Source organism: Maylandia zebra, linkage group LG8, assembly GCF_041146795.1.
Source record: "Maylandia zebra isolate NMK-2024a linkage group LG8, Mzebra_GT3a, whole genome shotgun sequence".
Lineage (NCBI taxonomy): Eukaryota > Metazoa > Chordata > Actinopteri > Cichliformes > Cichlidae > Maylandia > Maylandia zebra.
This window is the reverse complement of record NC_135174.1, coordinates 17,984,185-18,005,904: the sequence shown is the minus strand read 5'-3', so window position 1 is coordinate 18,005,904 and position 21,720 is coordinate 17,984,185. Positions and strand designations below refer to the sequence as shown.

General features: G+C 41.4%; 2 protein-coding genes across 2 annotated transcripts in view; one reads left to right on the top strand and one right to left on the bottom strand.

Moving 5' to 3' along the window:
- Positions 1-411: 411 nt before the first annotated feature.
- On the bottom strand, positions 412-15,857 carry LOC101484103 (synaptic vesicle membrane protein VAT-1 homolog). Its single transcript, XM_014410557.3, has 6 exons — positions 15,148-15,857; positions 9,602-9,809; positions 5,398-5,568; positions 5,172-5,261; positions 2,602-2,840; positions 412-813 (listed from the first exon to the last, which is right to left on the bottom strand). Exons 1-6 carry the CDS (start codon positions 15,646-15,648, stop codon positions 631-633), a joined length of 1,392 nt encoding a protein of 463 aa, XP_014266043.3. The 5' UTR covers positions 15,649-15,857; the 3' UTR covers positions 412-630.
- Positions 15,858-20,048: 4,191 nt separating this feature from the next.
- LOC101484374 (rho-related GTP-binding protein RhoN) overlaps positions 20,049-21,720 on the top strand; it is a 34,024-nt gene continuing 32,352 nt past the window's right edge. Inside the window, exon 1 of the mRNA XM_014410560.3 lies at positions 20,049-20,556. Coding sequence (XP_014266046.1) covers positions 20,452-20,556 — 105 coding nt within the window. The 5' untranslated portion in view covers positions 20,049-20,451. The remainder of the gene's footprint in view (positions 20,557-21,720) is intronic.

The following is a 21,720-nucleotide window of genomic DNA, read 5'->3' as shown; positions in this document are numbered from 1 at the left end:
CTTGCCCAAATGATCTTAACTGTATATGCAGCTGGACAATCTTTATAATGCACGTTGTGATGTTGGTTCATTGGTGTGCCAATTTTGAAGAGGCGCTGTTGGCAGATTAGATGCTGTGGTAGACACGATTGTAGTCTGAAGGCAGCACAGTCCCATTTAAACACTGGTAAAAGTGCAATTTTCTGTTTTTAAGCAAAGCTCGTCAGTCCTACTTTTCAAAGTGATTAGTCAGTGTTCAGTTTTATAAGCACCAGCCCTGGTATGTTGTTATCACCAGTGTTATGTTAGAGCTGCGATCAAGCTGTTGTCATAGGAAACCAAAAAAAAAAAAACAAACAAATGCCGTCTTCTTTTACCAATTGTGAATTTTAACAACAGTCCGTAATCAGAATGCATTTTCTTCAGGTGATGTATCAGAATGCAGTGACATTTTATTTAAAAGTTACAAACAAGTGTTCCAGACAAAGACACCACAGTATAACCATATTGCACAACAAAAATCCATCAACATTTCCAAAAAAATACTGACAAAGAATTCATGACATCTTGCTTTTTTCCTTCACCCCGCCTTTTTTTTTTTTCCTTAAACAGCAGAGCAAAAAAGGAAACCCTCGAAATAAACACTCTTACTCAATCCTTTTCTGCTTCAACTTCCTCTTCTTTCTTCTCGCTGATGGCAGCATCATTTTTTCCCACATTTTCCCCAGCCTCAGCATTGGACTTTGGCTTCTCTTCCTCCTTCTTGGGTTCAGGAAGAAGGATGACTTTTCCAATATTTTGGCGTTCATGCATGCGCTTCATGGCTTCAGTCACCTGAGAAGAGACAGGGGAGCAGAGCAGATGTTCACATTGGGCAGTAACTGAGCGCATCAGCCATTTAAATGCAGCCAAAAACTATTTGCGAGTCACTAAAACCCCGATAAACACAATCTGCTGTAAAGTTCCTCTCTGGGCAATAACAAAGTTCTTGTTTGAATGTTTAAGGGATGGGGGGGGGGGGGGGGGGGGGAAGAGAGAGAGAGAGTCATACCAACTTGGCCACATATGGCACAACAATGACTTGCAGTTACCTTACAAAAGTCTTATTTTCAGCTAATGGATGCATATTTACACATCAAGCAGACATGGAGCCCCACACACATACACACCACAACATGTATAGGGTGCTTTGCTTCGGCCCTGTTTTGTGTCCACTATTTCTAGAAGGAAACCATCGGCTTTTACAACCATCCGTTTCCCTACATTCATTTCCTGCTTGCTAAATTTGGTACTGGAAACCTAACCTATATATTAGAGAACTGCAGGAAGGAAGTGCAGCTGATGAGTGAAAAGGCAATAAAAAGCAAAAAAAAACCTGACTGTACATAGCAGCAAAAGACTGATCACTGTGGAAGATCTAAGTCCCCCACTTGATTTGAGCAGCTTTAATTGAAAGGTGAACAAAGTCTGCCCCATGCTGAATTAGCCACTGCCCAGCCAAATAAGTCACAGGCTAATATTTAATTCACCTGCCTTTAGGCTTGATGATGGCGCATGCTTAGACAGCATCATTTGATGAGGCTAATCAAAGTCACATTTATTTCTATCCAGGGTGGCATTCATTTTTTGCCAAGCTCTTGATTTGATGAGCAGAGTCTTTGCCAACACATCCCAAAGATTCCCAGTGGGGTGAAATTCTGGACTGTGGTGAAATTGACATGTAATGTTCCCCAAACTGCTCTCTCATTGTCATCTCGGAACACGTCTGTATCATCAAGGGAGAAAAAGATGGGACTGATGGGAAAACCTAGCCATTCAGTGAATTCAAGCACTCAGACAATTTTTATTTTTTTTGAATAACATCACTGAATGCAGACCAGACTAACTGAAGTACCACCAGTTCACAGCACTGACCCTGCAGGCTCATATGGTAGGCACTAAGCATCACTTCATTCACCCATCTTCTTACCCTGACACTGGGGAACAGGGTGAATCAGAATCAGACTACAAACCCTTTCAGTTGTTCCAGTATCCTCATTATGCTCTCTAGCAAACTAAAGCTTCTATCCCTAGCTAGCCTACCTGACTTTTCTTAAGGCTACATGCTTAGTCCCAATCCCTTGTTGTCTTGTGCATGTGGAAGGTGCTCTTATCTTGACTAGCAAACAAAGCTTTCAGGTTGCAATCTCTGATCACAACCATTCAAGATTCTTTGCCTGCACTCCACCCATCCCCACCAACATTTCTTCCTCAAAGATAAAGTTTCACTATTCTTCTAGATATTAATATTGTTTTGGGCCATTATCCATTACCCATCTAAAACTGGAGCAATGCCTTTTACACAACCCAAGGATTTGTCTAAAACCCGACCCTGATTCTTTAAGAAATGAGAAGCTGCGTATGGCATCACTGATGAATAAATAACTTCCTACCAGCTGAAATGCATCAATGACTACGATAATTATCCAGAGGAAGGCTCTTACCCATTCGAGAGCAAGATAAATGTCAATGTATACTTCAATATGCAGTAAAGTAAATACAGAAGCAGTTCCAACAAGCATCTTCAAAAACAAGGAATTGTTTTATTTATTTTTTTTACACTGCAAACCCGATCAGACTTACCTCCTCAAAGTGATAGCTGGAGTCAATGCGGGGCTTGATCTTTCCCTGCTTGTAGAGCTCAAGCAGCGTAGACATAGTCCTGCCGAAGAGCTGCTCATCAGTGATGTATCCCAGGTGGAAGCCGCTGACAGCTTTGTTGGACTGCATCAGTTTCATGGTGTTCAGAGAGAGCTGGTTATACCAGGTCTTTGCCATGGCCAGCAGGTTCTTCCTCTGGCCTGTCACACAATTGGCTGCACCTGCAATGTCAAACAGTGATTAAGGGAACATTGAAAAAAAGGCAGAAAAACCCCCAAACTTCACAATAATCGTCTCACTACCTTATCACAACCTCCTTTAACTTTACTGCGTTGCAAATAAATGTTTGAGCATCAACTCTGATTTCAATTCAGTTTTATTTATGCAAGGCCAAATCACAACATCAGTCACCTCAAGGTGCTTTATATTGTAAGGTAGACCCTACAATAATACATACAGAGAAAAATCCAACAATCATATGACCCCCTGTGAGCAAGCACTTTGGCGACAGTGGGAAGGAAAATCTCCCTTTTAACAGGAAGAAACCTCCGGCAGAACCGGGCTCAGGGAGGGGCGGGGCCATCTGCTGCAACTGGTTGAGGTGAGAGAAGGAAGACAGGACAAAAAAAATATGCTTTGGAAGAGAGACAGCGATTAATAGCACGTATGACTCAATGCAGAGAGGTCTATTAACACATAGTGAGTGAGAAAGGTGACTGAAGAAGAACTATTCAATGCATCATGGGAATCCCCCACCAGCCTACATCTATTGCAGCATAACTAAGTGAGGATTCAGGGTCACCTGGTCCAGCCCTAACTATATGCTTTAGCAAAAAGGAAAGTTTTAAGCCTAATCTTAAAAGTAGAGATAGTGTCTGTCTCTCGAATCGAAACTGGAAGCTGGTTCCACAGATGAGTGGCCTGAAAACTGAAGGCTCTGCCTCCCATTCTACTTTTAAATACTCTAGGAACAACAAGCAAGCCTGCAGTGCGAGAGTGAAGCGCGCTAATTGGGTGATCTGGTACCAGGTCATTAAGATAAGATGGGGCCTGATTATTTAAGACCTTGTATGTGAGGAGCAGGATTTTGAATTTAATTCTGGATTTAACAGGGAGCCAATGAAGGGAAGCCAGTACAGGAGAAATGGAATTCTTGAATTCTTCTTGTAAATTGCATGAGACAGACTCGCCATTAATCACGTGCATGATGTCAGTGGAGAAGATGCATCAGGGCCAAACTACCCCACAAGAGAAGGTAAACAGTTTAATGCCCCATGTCTTTGTGAGTTTGAACCCAGCTTCATTTTGTCCCCAGTTTGGTCATATCTCGAAAATATGTCAAAGCCAAGGTTTTCAGTTCAGTTTAATTAAAACAAATCTTAAAGTCATTATTTAAAACTGTTATCAGGTTATAATTTTCTATGCTTTCAGATGGGTCAACTAACACTGAAGCATGCTAAGTACAGGGAATTCTGCTGTGCAAAGCTACCGACTTGCTTAACAACAGTGGTGAATCAGCACAGACTTGCTTTGAAAACATGGTCAGATGAGAGCATTTTAACCTAGGACTGTAATCCCAAATCCTGAACCTCTGATGTTCCATTCATAAGGAGAAAAGCGGCACATCGACCTTTCAAGATTGAGCCATTTATTCCAGCAGTTAGAGGAGCAGATTACACGTGCAAAACATCCTCATGTTTTCACAACTGGACTCACCCCATGCCTACGGTGTCTGCTACCTTAATTAATGTTTACATCTGCCGAGCATCAACTCAGAGCTGGCTCCAAACCTGTTGATCCATGTCAGAGAAGCCACAGGTGTGGCTGCATTTTAGACTACTACCAACAAGGCTGTTCACCTCAATTTTATTTATACTGCACTAATTCACAAGAGGCACCGTTTATAATTTAAGGAAAGTGCAATATTAGAGAGAAAACCCCAACAATCAGATGATCTCCAATCAGGAGGCACTTGGCAACAGTGAGGAGGAAGAATTCTTTTTTTTTTTTAAACAAGAAAAGACCTCCAGCATAACCTGGCTCAGGAACAACATGCAAGACTGCCTTTAAGATATTAGCTTCACTGGCTCCCTATTAAATCTGAAATTTATTTAGAGTCCTGTATGATCATGCCCCATCATACTGCATCTTAAAGTTCTTTTAGAGAGACGATCCATTGCCTTTTAGCACTGTATCAAAGAGCAACAGTTTCCATCTTCCTGCTTTTGAAGCTGCTGCATGTTATGGAACTTGGATACAGCTTTAGCCTTGAACAGCTCGGTATTCATTGCATAAAAGGGAAAGAAAAAAAAAAAATGAGGCCGACATTACAATGACAGCGTGTGTAGGAGGAAAACAAATTATACACTCATTTAAAATAAAATGCTACTTCGCCAATCTAATCAGGTCTCATTTTAAAAATAAATAATTTAAAACACCATGACAGGTTAAATAAACCAAGTGAAATAAAGCTTTAGTAGAAACACCAAAGATCCCCCCCCCCCCCCCCCAAAGGATGTCTACACAATGCATTTTTTGTTTGTGCGTCTTACCAAAGACTATAATCATGCCCAGGGGCTTCAACAAACTATAGCCTTTTTGGGTGTCAGAGCCACCAAGGGGGTCGAGAACGATGTCCACACCTGCAGAGACAGAAATAAAAGGGCAAAGCTTTGTAAATTTCTAGATAACAGAACATGACAATGTTCAACACAACGAAAACATGAGGCAAGGATTTCCATTTGTGCAGTTGTAAAACAAGAGTATTTTTTTTTTTACCCTTCGGGCTGATTTTGCGGATTTCCTCCACGTAGTCTTTGGTGCGGTAGTCGATGGGGTGAGTTACCCCGCCTTGGGTAATAGTCTCATGTTTGGAAGCCGATGCCGTGCCAAAAACAGTCACATCCTGCACAGTTTGACACAGCTGGGTAGCAGCAATACCCACACCACCTACAGATGTGCAGACAGCAGCAAAGACCGGCATGAGAACAGGAGGAGCAGGTGTTTCACTTTCAGCAAAAGAGGTTATGTGCGGTCTCTCTCTGAACCACTCAGCAATTTTCTCAAACATTCAAACTATGCTTGCTTTGAATGTTGAGTTAGTACTCAACCGGGCTCCTAGTAAATACATTTTAAGGGGAAATTTAAATGACGATACTGTTGTTACCAAGCAACTGTAGTGAGCTTTTACAAATCTAATGACTAATGATTGAGACAAAACACTTTACAAGATATCAACTTTGCCCATCTGAATTTGTGTAATCAGTTAATATTTGCATTTGATAAAAAGATAAAGCATGAGAAGACCGGTAGATTCCATTCTTCACATGTGGAAAGTTCTGCATCTGTTGTATAACTCGTTTTGACCTTTTACACGTTTTGGCTTAAACGTCCTGTATGCGCTGTAAATAAAATGCTAAGTGGTTAAGAGCCAGACCGTACATCAATATGTAGGTGTTGTTTCTACAGCAGCATAAGTAATGCTGCTCCAGGACCATGACTGCAGCTGATAAATGATGTCATGGCTTTGCAATCTAAGGGTAAAGGTCACGAATGGGAGACATTTGTCTTTCTAACACCTGTTTAATGTTTTGTCCATTTTGACTCTAATTATTATGTTGTCCTTAAAACTAACCACACCCACACACACACACACGAAAGAAAAAAGTTACACTTCAAAAATTACAGACCGTCTCACACAGGACACCAACCAGTCTCCTGGGTGTCTGTTTTGCATTAGGCCCTCTCATTCATCACAACCTTTTCCAGGCCTTGATCCTCTTCATAAGACTTCTCTCTACCAGAAGAGCTTTGAACAAATGTTGAATGGAGCTTCAGAGTCTGAAGTCAAAGCACAAGTGCTTTAAATAGTCATTCTTTTAAATGGTCAGGAGGGAGCGGTACTCGAAAATCTCAGTACAGTCTCACTCCTTGCAGCCAGAGATGTGACCTTAATGTTAACTTGTGCACCATTTTGGGCCTAAAAATCATAGTGACATTGTAGGATCAAGGAATAAAGGCCTACAGACCAAGCCACAACAATAGGTCAAGAGTAGGAATGGGAATCAAGACCCGATAGCTCAATTCCTTTTAATTATTCCGTTGTATTCTACTCTATTGCCTGTCAATTACGCTCATCGGTTCTGCTTCCACTTGTGCTAAAATCAGTTGATTTCAGTTCGTAGAGGAGGAAAATAGTGACGCAGTCTGCAGCGTGGATATAACTTTAATTTTTTACTGCACAGTGAAACGACTGTATTATGCTATTATGACAACAACTTCAGCACAATGAGAGCATGGTAACGCTAAGCTAGCCAAGAACCCAGAGTGAAGTTGGGTTGACTGGATGCTGACCCCAGCCCAGCAGCCAGACCCTGAACTTCACCAAGCAGTCAGGCTGCAGCGTGCATTTCTACTGGGTCACGTTTCTAAAGTAAAATCACTGCTTTAGTTAAAAAGCATTTCCCAAGTGGTTGCTAGACGTTGATGAAGTTAATGGGAAAATGATTATTTAAACCCCAGTTGCACAGGCCTACAGACTGGTCAGTGACCCCTCAGACTGGTTTTCAACCAGTTGGGAAATGCATTTTTCCCCTAGTAACTGGTGATTGAATCACATCATAGTGAGGACAACTCTTGAGCAAAAAGGTGATGAGAAATGAATAAAAGGTCTATGGGAAAATTATCCAAGTAAAAAATGTTAGTCGAGTTAGTTTCTTATCAAAATATTACCACTGAAGTCACATTTACTTCTTAATTAAATTATGATCCTCATTAAATTGGCAATAAATTAATGCTTTAAGGTGGAGTCATCACAACACTGATTAGCCAGCGATTGTTTTGGAGCAACATTATTTATGATTTTGTAGGAAATACACCAGCATGGGCCGGTATTAAATCGGAGCTGGTCAGATTATTACTGCGTCATCGCCTCACCTTTTCCCCCTAATGTCCTCTCGCTCTCCACATCACACCCAATTCCACGGAGAGCGTAATTTAGAGATGCGACTTAGGCTACGTCCACACGTACCCGGGTATTTTTGAAAACGCAGATTTTTCTATGCGTTTGCACCTTTCGTCCACACGTAAACGGCGTGTTTGGTCACTGAAAACGAAGATTTCTAAAAACTCCGTCCAGGGTGGATATTTTTGAAAACTCCGTTTTTGCATTTAGGTGTGGACTAGAAAAAACGGAGAAAACGCAGCGTCAAAGGTGTGCGCATTTTTTGACGTCACACTGTGCGCCACGTTATTGTTTCGGTGAAATGAATTTCTACAATACTGTTACTTCTACTCTCTGCAGTGTTTAAATGCTTACATATACACACAGTTACTGTCCCTCCACACATGGTTCTGCTTCTATGCCCCAGCTTTGTTTACTTTTTCCCCGCCGAGGCTTCTAGACTTCTGATTGGCCAACATTTCTGCACGGTTAGGAATATATCGCCACCTGCTGCTTTGGCATGTTCATAGCAGCGTTTTCCTTCATTTCTGCCTTTACGTGTGGATGGGATTATTTTTTAAAACGAAAACGGAAAATCTCCGTTTTCAAAAATACCCGTGTACGTAGCCTTAGAGGGTGGAAACCTCAGAAGACAGGTGAACAAAAGGCGACATAGAAAGCAGTGCTTTCTGATCTCTGTGGCCCATTTCCACTTAACAGTGAAAGGCTTTTGAAGATTATGACCGCCTGGGCCTGCAGGTTCACCAGTAATCCTTTCTGCCCTCATGATTCACACAGGTCAGCTGACACCCATTCACCCACTCAACAGTGATGAGCAGCCTTTGAGAGGGAGGATGCAGAGGAGCAGAAGAGCAACTGAGCATCACAGTAACTGTCCTCTATTCTTCGACTCAGTGTAGGGGGATCAAACACGCAGATATTTGTGCTGCTGTGACAACACAACGTAAAATCTTTGAATTCAAACTGAATAAAGTGCAAAGCTAAACACACACACTTCCTCAATTCTCTCAGCTCTAACTGGATTATACCACATGCTCATAACTATCACAGCTATATTATATGCTGTGCAGCTGTTTCACAAGTTCAAGATATTTTCAGTAACAATGTGAAAAATGTCATCACAGCCTCATAGCTGAAGGTGTCAACTGCACATGCACTGCAAACTTTTAGTTTTCCTAATAAGAGTGTGGTGATCTCTATTTGATCAAAGGCAGAAGTGAAATGTCACACTAGCTGACCCTATAACTGTGACATACAGCTAAGAAAGGCCTTGGTTTATAACTCCTGGACATGCACACTCATTACAGATGGTTTTGTGTAAGAAATTTGCATTTGAGAAGTGTTGCCCAAGCAACCATTTGTGATAATAATCCAGTTTTGTATGAAGATGTTTTGACATAACACACCTCTTCACTGCTGATTTTAAGTCTTTTAGCTGATAATCCTTGAGCACAGAAATGCAGCTGCATTCAAAGAGCTGATTAGCAGGAGGGAGCGTGCTGTGTGACTCTTTACACGTTACCCAGGAGACTGACAGAAGGTTTGTTACACCTTCTAATTAACTGATAACGAGAGTAGTCTTGTCACACAACATTGGGGATGCCACTGAGCTAGTCTGAGGAGATCCTTCATTATCTATTCCTCAAACTAATTTTCACACTAAGGCTATGCGTACAATTATAAAAATAATCAATTAACTGAGTAATGATTTGATGTAACAAACAAAAACTGGGTCATTTGATAATTTTAGGATACACATCAAAACAATGTTTATCTTACACCAGGGTGCAACCGCTGTTTCAGCTCCTCGCCACGTAATGTGGAATTTATACTTCTGCACTGTGTGGACTCTATGATGTCGCCTGCACGAGTGGACGTCACTATTCTCAGCATTTATACTCATTTATAGAGCCTCTGTTGCTGTGCAATCTCACATGTGAGAAACGAAGAAGAATAAAAACAAGAACTCCTCACTAATTTTATTTGGAAATTATTTTCAGGCGTCTCCACGAGTCTTACCTGCTGCCATGTGTATAAGAACGCTTTTGCCCGGCCTAAGATTGGCCATCTCAAACAGCATCATGTAGGCGGTCATGTAGTTAATAGTTAAAGCAGCACCTTCCTCAAAACTCATCTCCTCGGGCATAAGGAAGGTGCGGTCAGCGCTCACGACAGCCACTTCCTGCCACATGCCGCTGCGGGCCAATGCGATGACACGATCGCCAACCTGAGGGAAGGAAAGAGGGGGACAGGGAGAAGGTGTTGTGAAGTCAAACTAAAACACAGACGTTCACAGCTGTGGAATGATGCATTTCTTCATATCAACTTAATACGGGAAGCTTAAAAGTTTGATTTAACAAAATTATAAATCAGTAAACACAAATTACACCTGATGCTAATCTGAAAGTAAAAAACAAAAGTGGGGAAGTTAAATTAGTGCTTTTTAAACTTTCCTGTCATTCAGCTTAGTTTCACTCTGATTAGTTTTCCTCCTGTGGTCATCTATGCCCCACTTTCAGCAGCTCAGTGCCCCACATTTTGAAACCTGGCGTTCTATTGATCTTTGTAGAAAGTACAAAACAACTGCATATTTCCACTGTGGGGGAAGAAACCTCAGACTAATATCTCAAAGGCTGAACAATAACAGGCAAAGTCTGTAGAACCAAAAGTAGGGAAACTGAGCGCCTGTAACTTGAATAGGCATCGTTTCTAAAAAGATAAACGGTGAAAAGAATCGCATGTGCTCCATTTCTCATACAGTGCTGTGCAAAAATCTTCAGCCACCCTTTATTTCTTTACATTTTTGCTCTCAAGGACTTTATTATTTTGTGGTCTCGAGCAATAGTTCTCCAGGGTTTCTGGAGGTCTTTCCATGTTTTTCTTTGGACATTGGGTTTTTTTCCCCTCCAGTTCTAACGGGAAAAAACCCCCAAGTCAGTCTTGTGATTAGAGATTTATATTTCATGCATTCTTTCCAAAATACATTCTCACTACATTGTCTTTGAGTCCACAAACTTCTGTGCCTCAGTGAAACTCACAGCACCCTCTCAAACAAACTAAAACCATTAAACAAGACGACATTTTAACATTCATTCTCTGGTAATTGGGGACATCAGATATGGGGGCTTATGGGAAATGCCGGTCATGTTTAACAGCCTTCCCAAATTCAAAGAGTCATATGACCAATGTTGTGAAAAGTTCCAAAAATGTGAGGGGTGCAGGAAAGCAGCCTGATCTGATCATGAATGCTGCAGTTTCCTGCTAAAACAGCTTCAAGAGCTGAGTCACACCCACTTCCTGCTGCACACAGCCCATGACAATAGACAGATGACACACACAAATATTTACACTCGCAAACACAGTAAACACACACACACACGGTATGCGTGTGTGCCCCAATTTTTGGCGAGTTATTGTAAAAGCCTCAACTTCCACCTCAGATGACACGCTCGATTTCTCAACCCCTGCACTTGTGAAACATTAAAAACTTGCAGGATCAACTCAAAAATTCATAATAGCCTGTTTTTCCCCTTTCTTAAAGAAGGGCTGAGTTCATTTCTTGGAAGGTTGACATAAAGTGAAGTCACTGCAGAGACTACAGAGTGCAAATAGGACAGTGAAAACCTGCTGCTCATTTGAGTCAGTCGTGACAAAAACTAGCGCCACGCCTGGTTTTCTGCAGCTCATTTTAGTGCATCGAAATCTGTCTTTGCCACTAAAGCATCTCAGTAGCCGAGAGAAAGAGCAGATCTTCATCCATAATTCAGAGTCGTGTGAAAACAAAAGCACATCCTCTTAATTCTAAACTTTTCATAACAGGGGAGAAGCAAACCCAACCCCACTGGAACCAAAGCTAGCAGCTGTAGCTTGACAGTCATTTGCTGTATGACTTTCAGTCATCACAGCATTTCAGTCAGGTTGCAGTCTGAACTTTGACTTTGTCATTGTAAAACCTCGACTCTTTTCCTCTTTCAGACAGTTTGTTGCAGATTTGCTGCCATTCTTGAGATCGTCATGTTGCATGACTCGATTTGGGCCAAGCTTTTACTCTCAGACAGGTAGCTTCACATTCGACTAGAATATTTTGGTATACAGAAAAATTTGTGGTCACCTAAATGACTGCAAGCAACAAGCCCAAATTATCACCTCTACCACCATGCTTGACAGTTGTATGAGGTGTTTATGGTGATATGCTGTGATTGTTGGTCACCAAATGTGTCGCTGTATATTACACCCAACCTTGGTCTTGTCTGTACAAAAGGCATTATCCCAGAAGTCTTTGCAAATCTCAGCTGTGCTGAACAAGCCACACTTGCTCAGTCTTTTTCATAATTATACTGTCATCAAGTTTAACAATTACCATGCTAACTGAGGCTGGTAGAGTCTGAGATGCAGCCCACTCCCAGTTTCTCCAAGCAACGGTAAAGCGTGACCTTGGTGAGTTTGCTGGGACCTCCACTTTTGAGAAGAATTGTGGCATTGTGCTAACATGCACCTGAATGCTCAGACCAGCAAATTGCCAAAGACAGTTTTTGTATACTTTTAAACATGCAGAGCTCAGTTAATGAAGTGAATGTAATTAGCAGCACCTGGCTGCTGCTGAGCCTGTAATTCTATGGAAGCAGTAAAGGTGTAGCTAGTTTTTCAAACGACTGCATACCATTCTGACCGTTTGTGCATTTTACAGCAGCCAATCATACAGATTGTTTTGTTTTTACATTCAAGACTAACACATGCTCTAAACCAAAAATCTGCAAAATCTACTTGAAAATGGAAAATGTGTGCCTTACACTAAGAAAGTTTAGCGAAATGGTTCCCAACTCCCTCCAGTATTTACGTAATTAAATGTTTATAGTATAGCATGTAAATACTCCTAGGACAGATTAAATGCCTTGGAAAGAAAATGCAGTTAAGTGCATCGATAGCTTAACATTTGCACCACATGCACCAGACCAGAAAGCATGCGCTGTGCTGACCTAAACACATCATCGCTTCGCACATCAAGTCAATTAAAGACCATATTTGTCAAACAGGTGGCATCTTGCATCCTTTCTCAGGCAGTCAGCTGGAACGCTGGAACAAAAACTGCTGCTCCCATCTTCCTGAAATAGCAGTAAAGGTGTGGGCTACAATCGTATATATTGTGCTTTTATTTTAGCATCACTAACAAATGGAAACTGGAAAGACAAGAGAAGCTGCATAACAAATCTAAACAGTCTTCTTATGAAACAGCCACACCCTGAAGCGCTCTCATCTGGAGCCTCGCTCCAGCCTCTCAGTATCAGTCTCTGAAAACACTCTGGCATCCCTAAATGTTATTGTCTGCACTGCAGTCCCACCCACATCCTTACACTAACCTTAACCAACTATCTCGCATGTTAACCTTTAAATTCCTGTTAGGATTTCTCACTGCTTCCTGCACTGCTGCGGCTGGTGCTTTGTGGTGTCTTGTGTTTTGATGCTTCCTTCCAAAAAGTGTTGGAATGAATATGATCCACAAAAATGGAGGGAATGGAAAGAGAGGAGGAGAGCAGTAAATGGTGAAGAAGAAGGGGGAGAAAGAGGAGGAGGAGGGAAATTCCATGCTGACACTTCAGGATTGGGAGGACTTTCAGTGATTCTTAGAAAATACACATAATGAAGCCATCATGCAATTAACTGCATGGATAAAGAAAGAAAAGCTGGATCTGGTGGAAGAATATTCAAGTCCTTTGCAAACAAACAGAAGTAACCTCACTGTTAGGCCTTCTCTAGTTCACACACACTCCTATCTTAACATCTTATTCAAATGAGGATGATACAGAATACAGATGCGCCCCAGATACAGAAACAATAATGAAAGTGGATTTTACATAATCAAGGTCCCTTTGCAATATTGCGCTGCTAATTTACAGGGATGAGTTCCAAATTGTTTAAACCACTAGAATAGATTTCATCCAAGTTTATGATTACCTTTCATTGGCAGTGTCGTGTTTTTTGTGCACTGCTAAACAATCAAGTCAAACACACAGCAGTAAATCTGCACCTGAGCCAGATGCATGCAAGACTGAAGATTAAAAACGTGTGCAGAGCTGCCTTTTCTGTCACACAGCAGGTATCGGGACCCTAATGATAGAATCAATAAGGCATCTGACCTTTAAACAGACTCGATAGTGGTGCTGGAATCCATAGAAACCTAATCTACCATCTTACTTTGTGTTCAAAGAGCCTGCAAATGCAGTGATCATTCTTGTTAGACAAGAATCTGAGCTATGAGACCTCCCTGTATGACACAAGCTTTATGACTCCAACATGATGTCAGTACATAACAAGCATAAACTGGGGCACCGATTTACTGTGCAAAACTCCCAGAAAGGTCTCATTTTCCTTCGACTCATGCAGATCTTAAAACAAGCAGTTTCTTTGTTTCTGATGTCAACATTAAAAAATTTTTTTTAAAGGTTAAGATCAACATTCATCCACAACTGCTGCCTGGAAGTCATCCATTGCCAAGACTTGCATACAAACCAAATAATGCACCTACTGAACCCAGTAGGCTGGCTAAATAGTGCCGTTGGTCATGTGTGAGTGTTTTCCACCTTCCATTAGTGCACACAGAACATAAGAAACTCTTGTTAGATGGGGGAAAAAAAACCAAAAAAAAAAAAAACCCTTCCTCTTAATTTCTGTGCAAACAAATCTGAACCAACAAGTGAAAAGTTACAGAACTTCTGCAAAAGGCATTAGCATATAAATCCATGAAGGTTACTTGCGATGAGTCACTTAGACGTTATCTTACACATACCACTGTAAAACCAAACGCAGTGCATAAAAGCAATGACCTTCGGCCACTGAAAGAGCTTTGTTACTTGAGTATGTGTTTAAACTGTGCCATAATGTAGCTGTGAGGCGCATGCAAGGTTCAAAGAGGTTAAAATCAGCAGCTCTCTAAATATAATCGAGTATAATTGCCAACATCAGGTGTTACAGCCTACGAGTTTCCATCAGTTTCAAGAATTTAAAAGGAGGCACACACTCACTTGGTTTAGAAATGCGCCTTTTCATCAGAGAAGAAAATACACGTAGCTTCTTTTGTGCAGGGGAGAAAATGTTAAAAACGCGTCAAGGCCAGACTGTCACTCAAACACCGTCAGTTTTCTTAAGTGTCACACTTTCTAGCAGCTGCTCAAACGAACACACTACGATTAAGGTTGTTTATTGAAATGTCGCTGCTTGAGTGCCAAAGACGAGTCTGTGGTACACAGAAAGGAAACAGCCAGTCCAAACTCACGTCAGCTAGAAATCTGATTGTGCCTTCTGAGATTTGAGAGGAACTAAAATTAACAGCTATTAAAAGAGATTTCAGTTCACGGTTTTCACTAAAGAAACGTGGAAAGTGATGACAGCAGCGCTCTGGGTTGGCGTTTGGAAAAGATTACACGCGTCACGCACTGGCAAGAAATGCAGAAAAATTAAAGGCTCGGATACTTTGCTTGGCAGCTACGGAGCCGCTGATCTGACGCTCTTTCATGACCACAGTAGAATTTTGTGGGTGTGGGGAAAGCATTTAGCAGGCCTTTACTCACTTTCCTGTCATTCACATCCTCCCCGACCGCTTCAATGACCCCGGAGCCCTCCATTCCCATCGTGACGGGCGGGGAAGGCAGCAGCTCGTACAGCCCCTGCCTGGCCAGCAGCTCGGCGAAGTTCAGCCCGCATGCCTTGACGCGCACCAGGACCTCTCCTGCCTTCAGCTTCGGCTTGGCCATCGTCTTCACCTGCAGCTTGACTTTGTCGTAGCCCCCATGTCCCGTGAGTACCAGAGCGCGGAAGGAGAGCGGCTTCTCCTCAGCGGCTGGTGCTGCAGCTGGTGGTTCTGCTACAGCTGCTGGTGGTTCTGCTACAGCTGCTGGTGGTTCTGCTACAGCTGCTGGTGGTGGTTCTGCTACAGCTGCTGGTGGTTCTGCTGCAGGGCTGCTGCTGCCTGACTCCTGCTGAGGTGCATCCGAAGCAGCTGAGGGAGGCTCATCAGGCTTTTTCTCCTGCTCAGGCTGTTGCTGCTGAGTTGGACCCTCTTCGCTAGACATGATAACCACGTTCTAAGTGCGCTTTTAAAGCTTTTCAGTTTGACAGTTGCGCCTGTTTGAGCGTTTCTTTCCAAACACTCCAAGAACGTTTAGTGCAAATTTTCTAGTATAAAAATGTGAAATAAGAGGGTGTTTCCTGCAGAGTCGAGTCCTCAGTAAGATGTGCGCGGTTTCCTGTGTATGCGCCTAGATCAACAAGTGCCCAGAGTCAAGAGCGGCGTATTTTATACAAGTTCCCAGAGTGATTTTCACAATAAAATACGGATGCCAATTTACCAAAACGTTTCTTTTCTTTTCTGTTCTTTCTCATTTTTGATGTGGCAGCTAAAATTGAATTCACCAATCCCGCAAGATTTAGATGAGTTTGTTTCAGGTTGTGCAGGTTAAAAAAAGAAGAAAAATTATGGCACCCATGAAGACCTGTCGAGAACTGATTTTAAAAAGTCTAAAAAAAACCAACTTCCTCAGGCAATGCATTCATGTCCAATATTTTTCAGGGGATGAAAATGCTGAACACGAAGATTTTCCGACTAAGTAACATAAAAATAAACAATTCATTTCTAATAATATCCGCGTTTTCCTGCATGAGGACTTTAAACACACAAGCATAACAACATTGGATCTACACAACACTTTTTCGGGTACTCAGAGGCGTTAATAGACAAAACTGCTGCTCTTTGCATCCACTGAGCTCCACATTTAACCATTTTTATATTTCTAACCCAAAAATTGGCAGAGATAAGTATAAAAGCGATCTTTATAATCATGTTTCTGCAATGTGTCAAATTTCAAATGTGCTAAATATTCGCTGTGGACATGATCATGGGGTGTTTTTTTCTTTTCTTCTCTCTGGAGTTTATTTTTATAGTCCATCATCAAAGTAACTTCCGGTTCACTTCTGCTTCCAGGTGGCTTACTTGACAGAGCTCAAAACGTGACCGATATGTGTCGTTGGCAAAAAGCTCAGAGACAAGAGCCAAAGAGCCGTGGAGAGCGTCAAAGCCCGGACACTGGAGCCCTGGAAAGAGAAGTGGGATTATTAAGATCACATAATAGTCAGGAGTTAATAAATGTGAATAAATTATGTTCTCAAATATAAGTCAAATGTTTTTGCAATACAAATTACTTTTAAAATGATTATTTAGCGGAATTTGAAAGCTATAGGAACCAATATGCCCCGGAAGCTGGTAACATTTGAGGTTATACATGAAAAACAAAAAGGCTTACTGTAGAATAAACATCATTCTAATGTATTTAAAGCCACAGCTCTCCCCTCCACACACACTTTGTGCACACTCACACACTCACACTCCTGTGGTTGGTACAGACAGGAAGTGGGGACATGGTGAGAAAGATAAGAGTTGCCTTTTAAAGGGGCAGAAAAGTCAAACCAAACACTTTGCAATATATGTCTTGATGCCTTCTCAATCATCCAGGAAAGTAAATCTCCAAAAGTTGATTCTGTTCACCTGGACGTAGCGTTTTGTGAGAGAAACGTTTCGTCACTCATCCAAGTGACTTCTTCAGTCTCAGCTGACTGTAGTTTTCCCCAATCTTAATCATTTCTTCCACAAAACGCTACGTCCAGATGAACAGAATCAACTTTTGGAGACTTTGCATTATATATCTATATAGACATAAGGTAGGGTACAGCCTTCATACCATAGACATCCAGTAAAAAAAAAAATCTGGGGCGACTGAGTCAGATTCATTTCACTCAATGGGCCACATACATCCCAGTTTGATCTCCAGTGGGTCAGACAAATAAAAGGCATCAAGTTCAGGGACATGTTCTTGTTAAAGTATTTTTGAGCAACTTCTTAAGGCAATAGATGAAAACAGATGAGATATCTTGAAGAAAGTGATTAAAATTACAACCCTTAATCTCACTGGGGATGCTGGGATTACAGTTTACAGATTAGGCATAAAACCCTCACATGTACAGTTTCTTTAACAAAACAGTGAAAGTATTTTATCTCAACGCCTCACTATTTACACTCCTGTGCACAAGGTTAATACTGGCATCAGCAGGCTGTGTGTTATAGTGTATTTTGTGAAAAAGCAAAGTACTTAATGACTTCACTGCAGCTTTCACACTGGGTCTTTTCTAGCTGAGAACTCTGGCCTTGTACATAGCCTCACACCACACGACTGGTGCAAATACGATGTTAACTGAAAACACAAAGAACTGTGGTTGCTAACTTTGATGTGAGGGGAAGTAAGCACTCTCAGATGTTCTGTGCTTAGACTTCGGTTTTACACCCCCTCACTGCTTAAAAGCTATTGACTACTATAGTTTAACTGCCTTTTCAGCTTTGCTGAAGCTAAAGTAATCAGTCTCTTCTCCATCTTCCAGCTGCTCCCTTGTCACAGCAGATTATTTGCATCCATCTCATCCTATCTGGAGCATCCTCCTCTGTCACACCAATCCTCTGCATGACCTCTTTCACTAGATCCATGAATCTTCTCTGAGGTCTTTCTCTTTTCCTCCTGCCTGGGATCTCCATGGTCAACATGCTTTGTAAAGTATATCCACCATGTCTCCTCTGCACATGTCCAAACCATCTCAGTTAACAGTTCACTGTTCTGTAGTGAATCCAAAACCCATCATGAGTACCTGCATAAAACAAGTCAGATCCCCATAACAACTTAATGTTTTCATCTTGATGCATGCTCAATCATCCAGGTAAGTTAATGTTTTCTTTCTTTCCCCTGTCGTTCACCTATTGATCATGTTTACATGTCCATTTGATCATTTTTGTGAAGACAGACAAGTTAAAAGAAGAGCTGATGCATATCTTTTTCCTCATAATCAAATATTAGGATGTTTCCTTGGCAGAGGACGCCCGCTTTAAGTGTCTTTTTACTCTCTTCACATTGTCTTTGCACAAAATAAACTTGTATCTGCTGAGACTATCAAACATACTGTTAATAAATTCAGAACATATGGTTTCCTTTTACATGTCACATTAAACTCTTGACGAGGCAACATTTTTAGTTTTCCAAGGACAAGATAAGATAAGATAACCTTTATTAGTCCCACACGTGGGAAATTTGTTTTGTCACAGCAGGAAGTGGACAGTGCAAGAGTTATGAGGCAAAAATTAGAATACAATAAGAATAAATACAGTACACAACTGTACAGAATAGAATAAAATAAAATACTATATACAGTAGAATAAAATAAAATAAATATACAATAAGATAAAAATAGAATACAAATACAAATACTATATACAACTGAGTAAAAATACAACGATGACAGAAAGGATTATTGCACTTAGTATTATTGCACATGTGTGGATGTGTGTGCTTGATCAGTTAAAGTCTTTATTATGGAGTCTGACAGCAGTGGGGAGGAAAGACCTGCGAAATCTCTCCGTCCCACACCGTGGGTGCCGCAGTCTCCCACTGAAGGAGCTGCTCAGTGCTGTCACAGTCTGCTGCATGGGGTGGGAGATGTTGTCCATCAGGGATGACAGCTTAGCCGCCATTCTCCTGTCACTCACCACCTCCACTGGGTCCAGAGGGCATCCTAGAACAGAGCTGGCCCTTCGGATCACCCTGTTCAGTCTCTTCCTGTCCCCAGCAGAGATGCTGCCGCCCCAGCAGACCACGCCATAAAAGATAGCAGAAGCCACAACAGAGTCATAGAATTTCTTCAGGAGTGGGCCCTCCACCCCAAACGACCTGAGTCTCCGCAGCAGGTACAGCCAATTTGACAGTTTACTTTCTTTCTGATGTTTTAGCAAAAGCAGACAAGCGCACAATGGCTGTGGGATTTAGTAAAATACTGGAAAACAAGCTATTTTTTCTCTCTCTTCTCTCTTTTTTGACCAGAAGATGGAGCTAACAGGCTGCAAATGTTCTTTAGAAGTTCTAATGCGCTGAGGCAGATCACACAGATCTTATCCCTGGTAACAAAGTTCAGAATGAAGCTGGCATCTTGTGTTTATATACAAAAGAGCAGATTAGTGATGTGGGGGTGTCACACCAGAATCCTTCTATCAGCAGCAGTGTTAAAAACCTGACTGTCACTAAACTGTGAAGACTTGCAAAGTAAATCTGTAATCATAAAGATAATGATTTTGCTACCATGGAGTATATTCTGTATATTTGTCCTGATTCTGCTCTGTGACTTTATATCAGTAACTCAAAGTGACAGTTCATAAATCTATATAAAGTAGACGTGATTAATCTGGCTTTTTTCATTCAGCAGATATTCAGTTGTTTTGAACAGAGATATATAAACCCACCTGGGTGGATATACGACGCGGGGGGTGGCGCGGTGTCAAGCTGGGCAGAGTCTGTTATAGAAAGACGTGAACAGTTGCAAGTTTTCATTCAAAATAATAGACTGTTAGCCCGGCTGTATTAGCGCAATAACAGCAGCTGCTCGCAGGGTTAAGCTGCTTTTCTAGCATGACGCGGATGGAATACACTGAGCGTTAATGTTGTTTACATGGCCAGCACCACGTAGGCTTTAAATGTGAAAAGCCAAACAGGAATCTGCATTTTAAGGACGTGACTTTGACCGAAAGCGTCAGCTGTGCGCCTCACTTGACTGGAAGAAGCAGTGGAGCGCAGCAGCGCGCAGAGCATGTAGCCGAAACTACACCAGACTGTGGAGTTGAAGTTTTCTTTTGTTTTCTTTTGTTTTTTTCTTTACCCGGAGTGTTTTATTCCATCTGTGGGAAAAAAAATAAACATTTAAAGCTGCTCTTCGACATTATTATTTGCTTGGAGCTAAATGACAAGGAGGTAGCGACACAGAAGCACTCAGTGATTTAAACAGGGGAAATCATGGAGAGCAAGGGATTACTTCGCTGTAAGATTGTGGTTGTCGGGGACAGCAAGTGTGGCAAGACGGCTCTCCTTCACGTTTTTGCCAAAGACTCGTACCCAGAGGTAAGGCAGCATTTATTAGAAATAGAAATACGCACAGCAGCCCTGAATGGTGCAACGGCACAGGTGCGTAAAGTCCCCGAAACCACGCGGCAGTGTTTTCACGTAGAGTGAGATCGCTACAAGAAGGCTTGACATTGTGGATCATTGTGGGAACTGATTGATACCTAGTTAAATGTGTGGCCTGTAAACATTTATTATAATGTATTTGTGCCGCCAAAAATATCATGGAAGTTAAAACTCGAAACTGTAAATGGATGTTCTCTTTTTTCTTTTCTTTTTAAAGAAACATTATGGTGTTCTCATTGTGTATTATTTCATCACGTCAGGATTTTACCGGGGTTTGTGTTAAGCCTCATCTAAAGTGATGCAACAGCATCATGTAAATTAATAACATAATTAGAATTCAGTGGCCAGTTATCACTGAATTTTTTTTGCCTACGTGCGCTTTTGCGCACCGTGTCCGTCTGTTGATGTGGGACTTTGCAGGTTTGACCAGAACAACAGAATAACCGCCTGGGAGCTAGATTGTGTGCTGTGAGACGCGAGATATTAAACCCGGGAGTGTGTAATGTTTTATAGTGGTGACCGAAAACCGAATAGAGGCAAAAAGTTCGCACAAGTAATACTTTGTCTCTCAGAAGTAGTACTCTGTCTTCTTTACTTGATTACATAATTTTAATTACATCAATAAGACATCTGAAGTAAGTAAATATATATATATATATATATATATATATATATATATATATATATATATATAGCTTTTTAAGAACTAGTTTATGACAAAAAACTTACAGATTGTGAATGGATAAACCCCAAAGCATACTTTTTCAGCAAAACTAGAGAGGAATGCAGACTAAACTCACTAACAACAGGAAATGTGTTTAGTGAAGAAGGAAGAACTTGTGTTCCAAAGGAGGAGAATTTTTATGTGATGCAGGAAATGCATTCTGTCAGACTCTTGAACTGTTGGGATTAATCAAACCAAAGCTTTTTGAACTAAAGTTCAGAACTTGCAAATAGGTCAAAGCAAAGCATTGGACTCATCTACTTTCCCCACACACACACACACACACACACACACACACACACACACACACACACACACACACACACACACCATCTCTCGCCTCTTGACATTCACAACTGCACTTACCATCCCCA

Bases quoted from the DNA above. Each gene is read 5' to 3' on its own strand.
- LOC101484103 (XM_014410557.3), bottom strand. From the start codon at position 15,648: ATGTCTAGCGAAGAGGGTCCAACTCAGCAGCAACAGCCTGAGCAGGAG. The intron at 5,262-5,397 runs GTAAAAAAAAAA...CTGTCTCTGCAG, and splicing joins CCGCAAAATCAGCCCGAAGG to GTGTGGACATCGTTCTCGAC. The intron at 2,841-5,171 runs GTAAGACGCACA...TTGACATTGCAG, and splicing joins GGGCATGATTATAGTCTTTG to GTGCAGCCAATTGTGTGACA.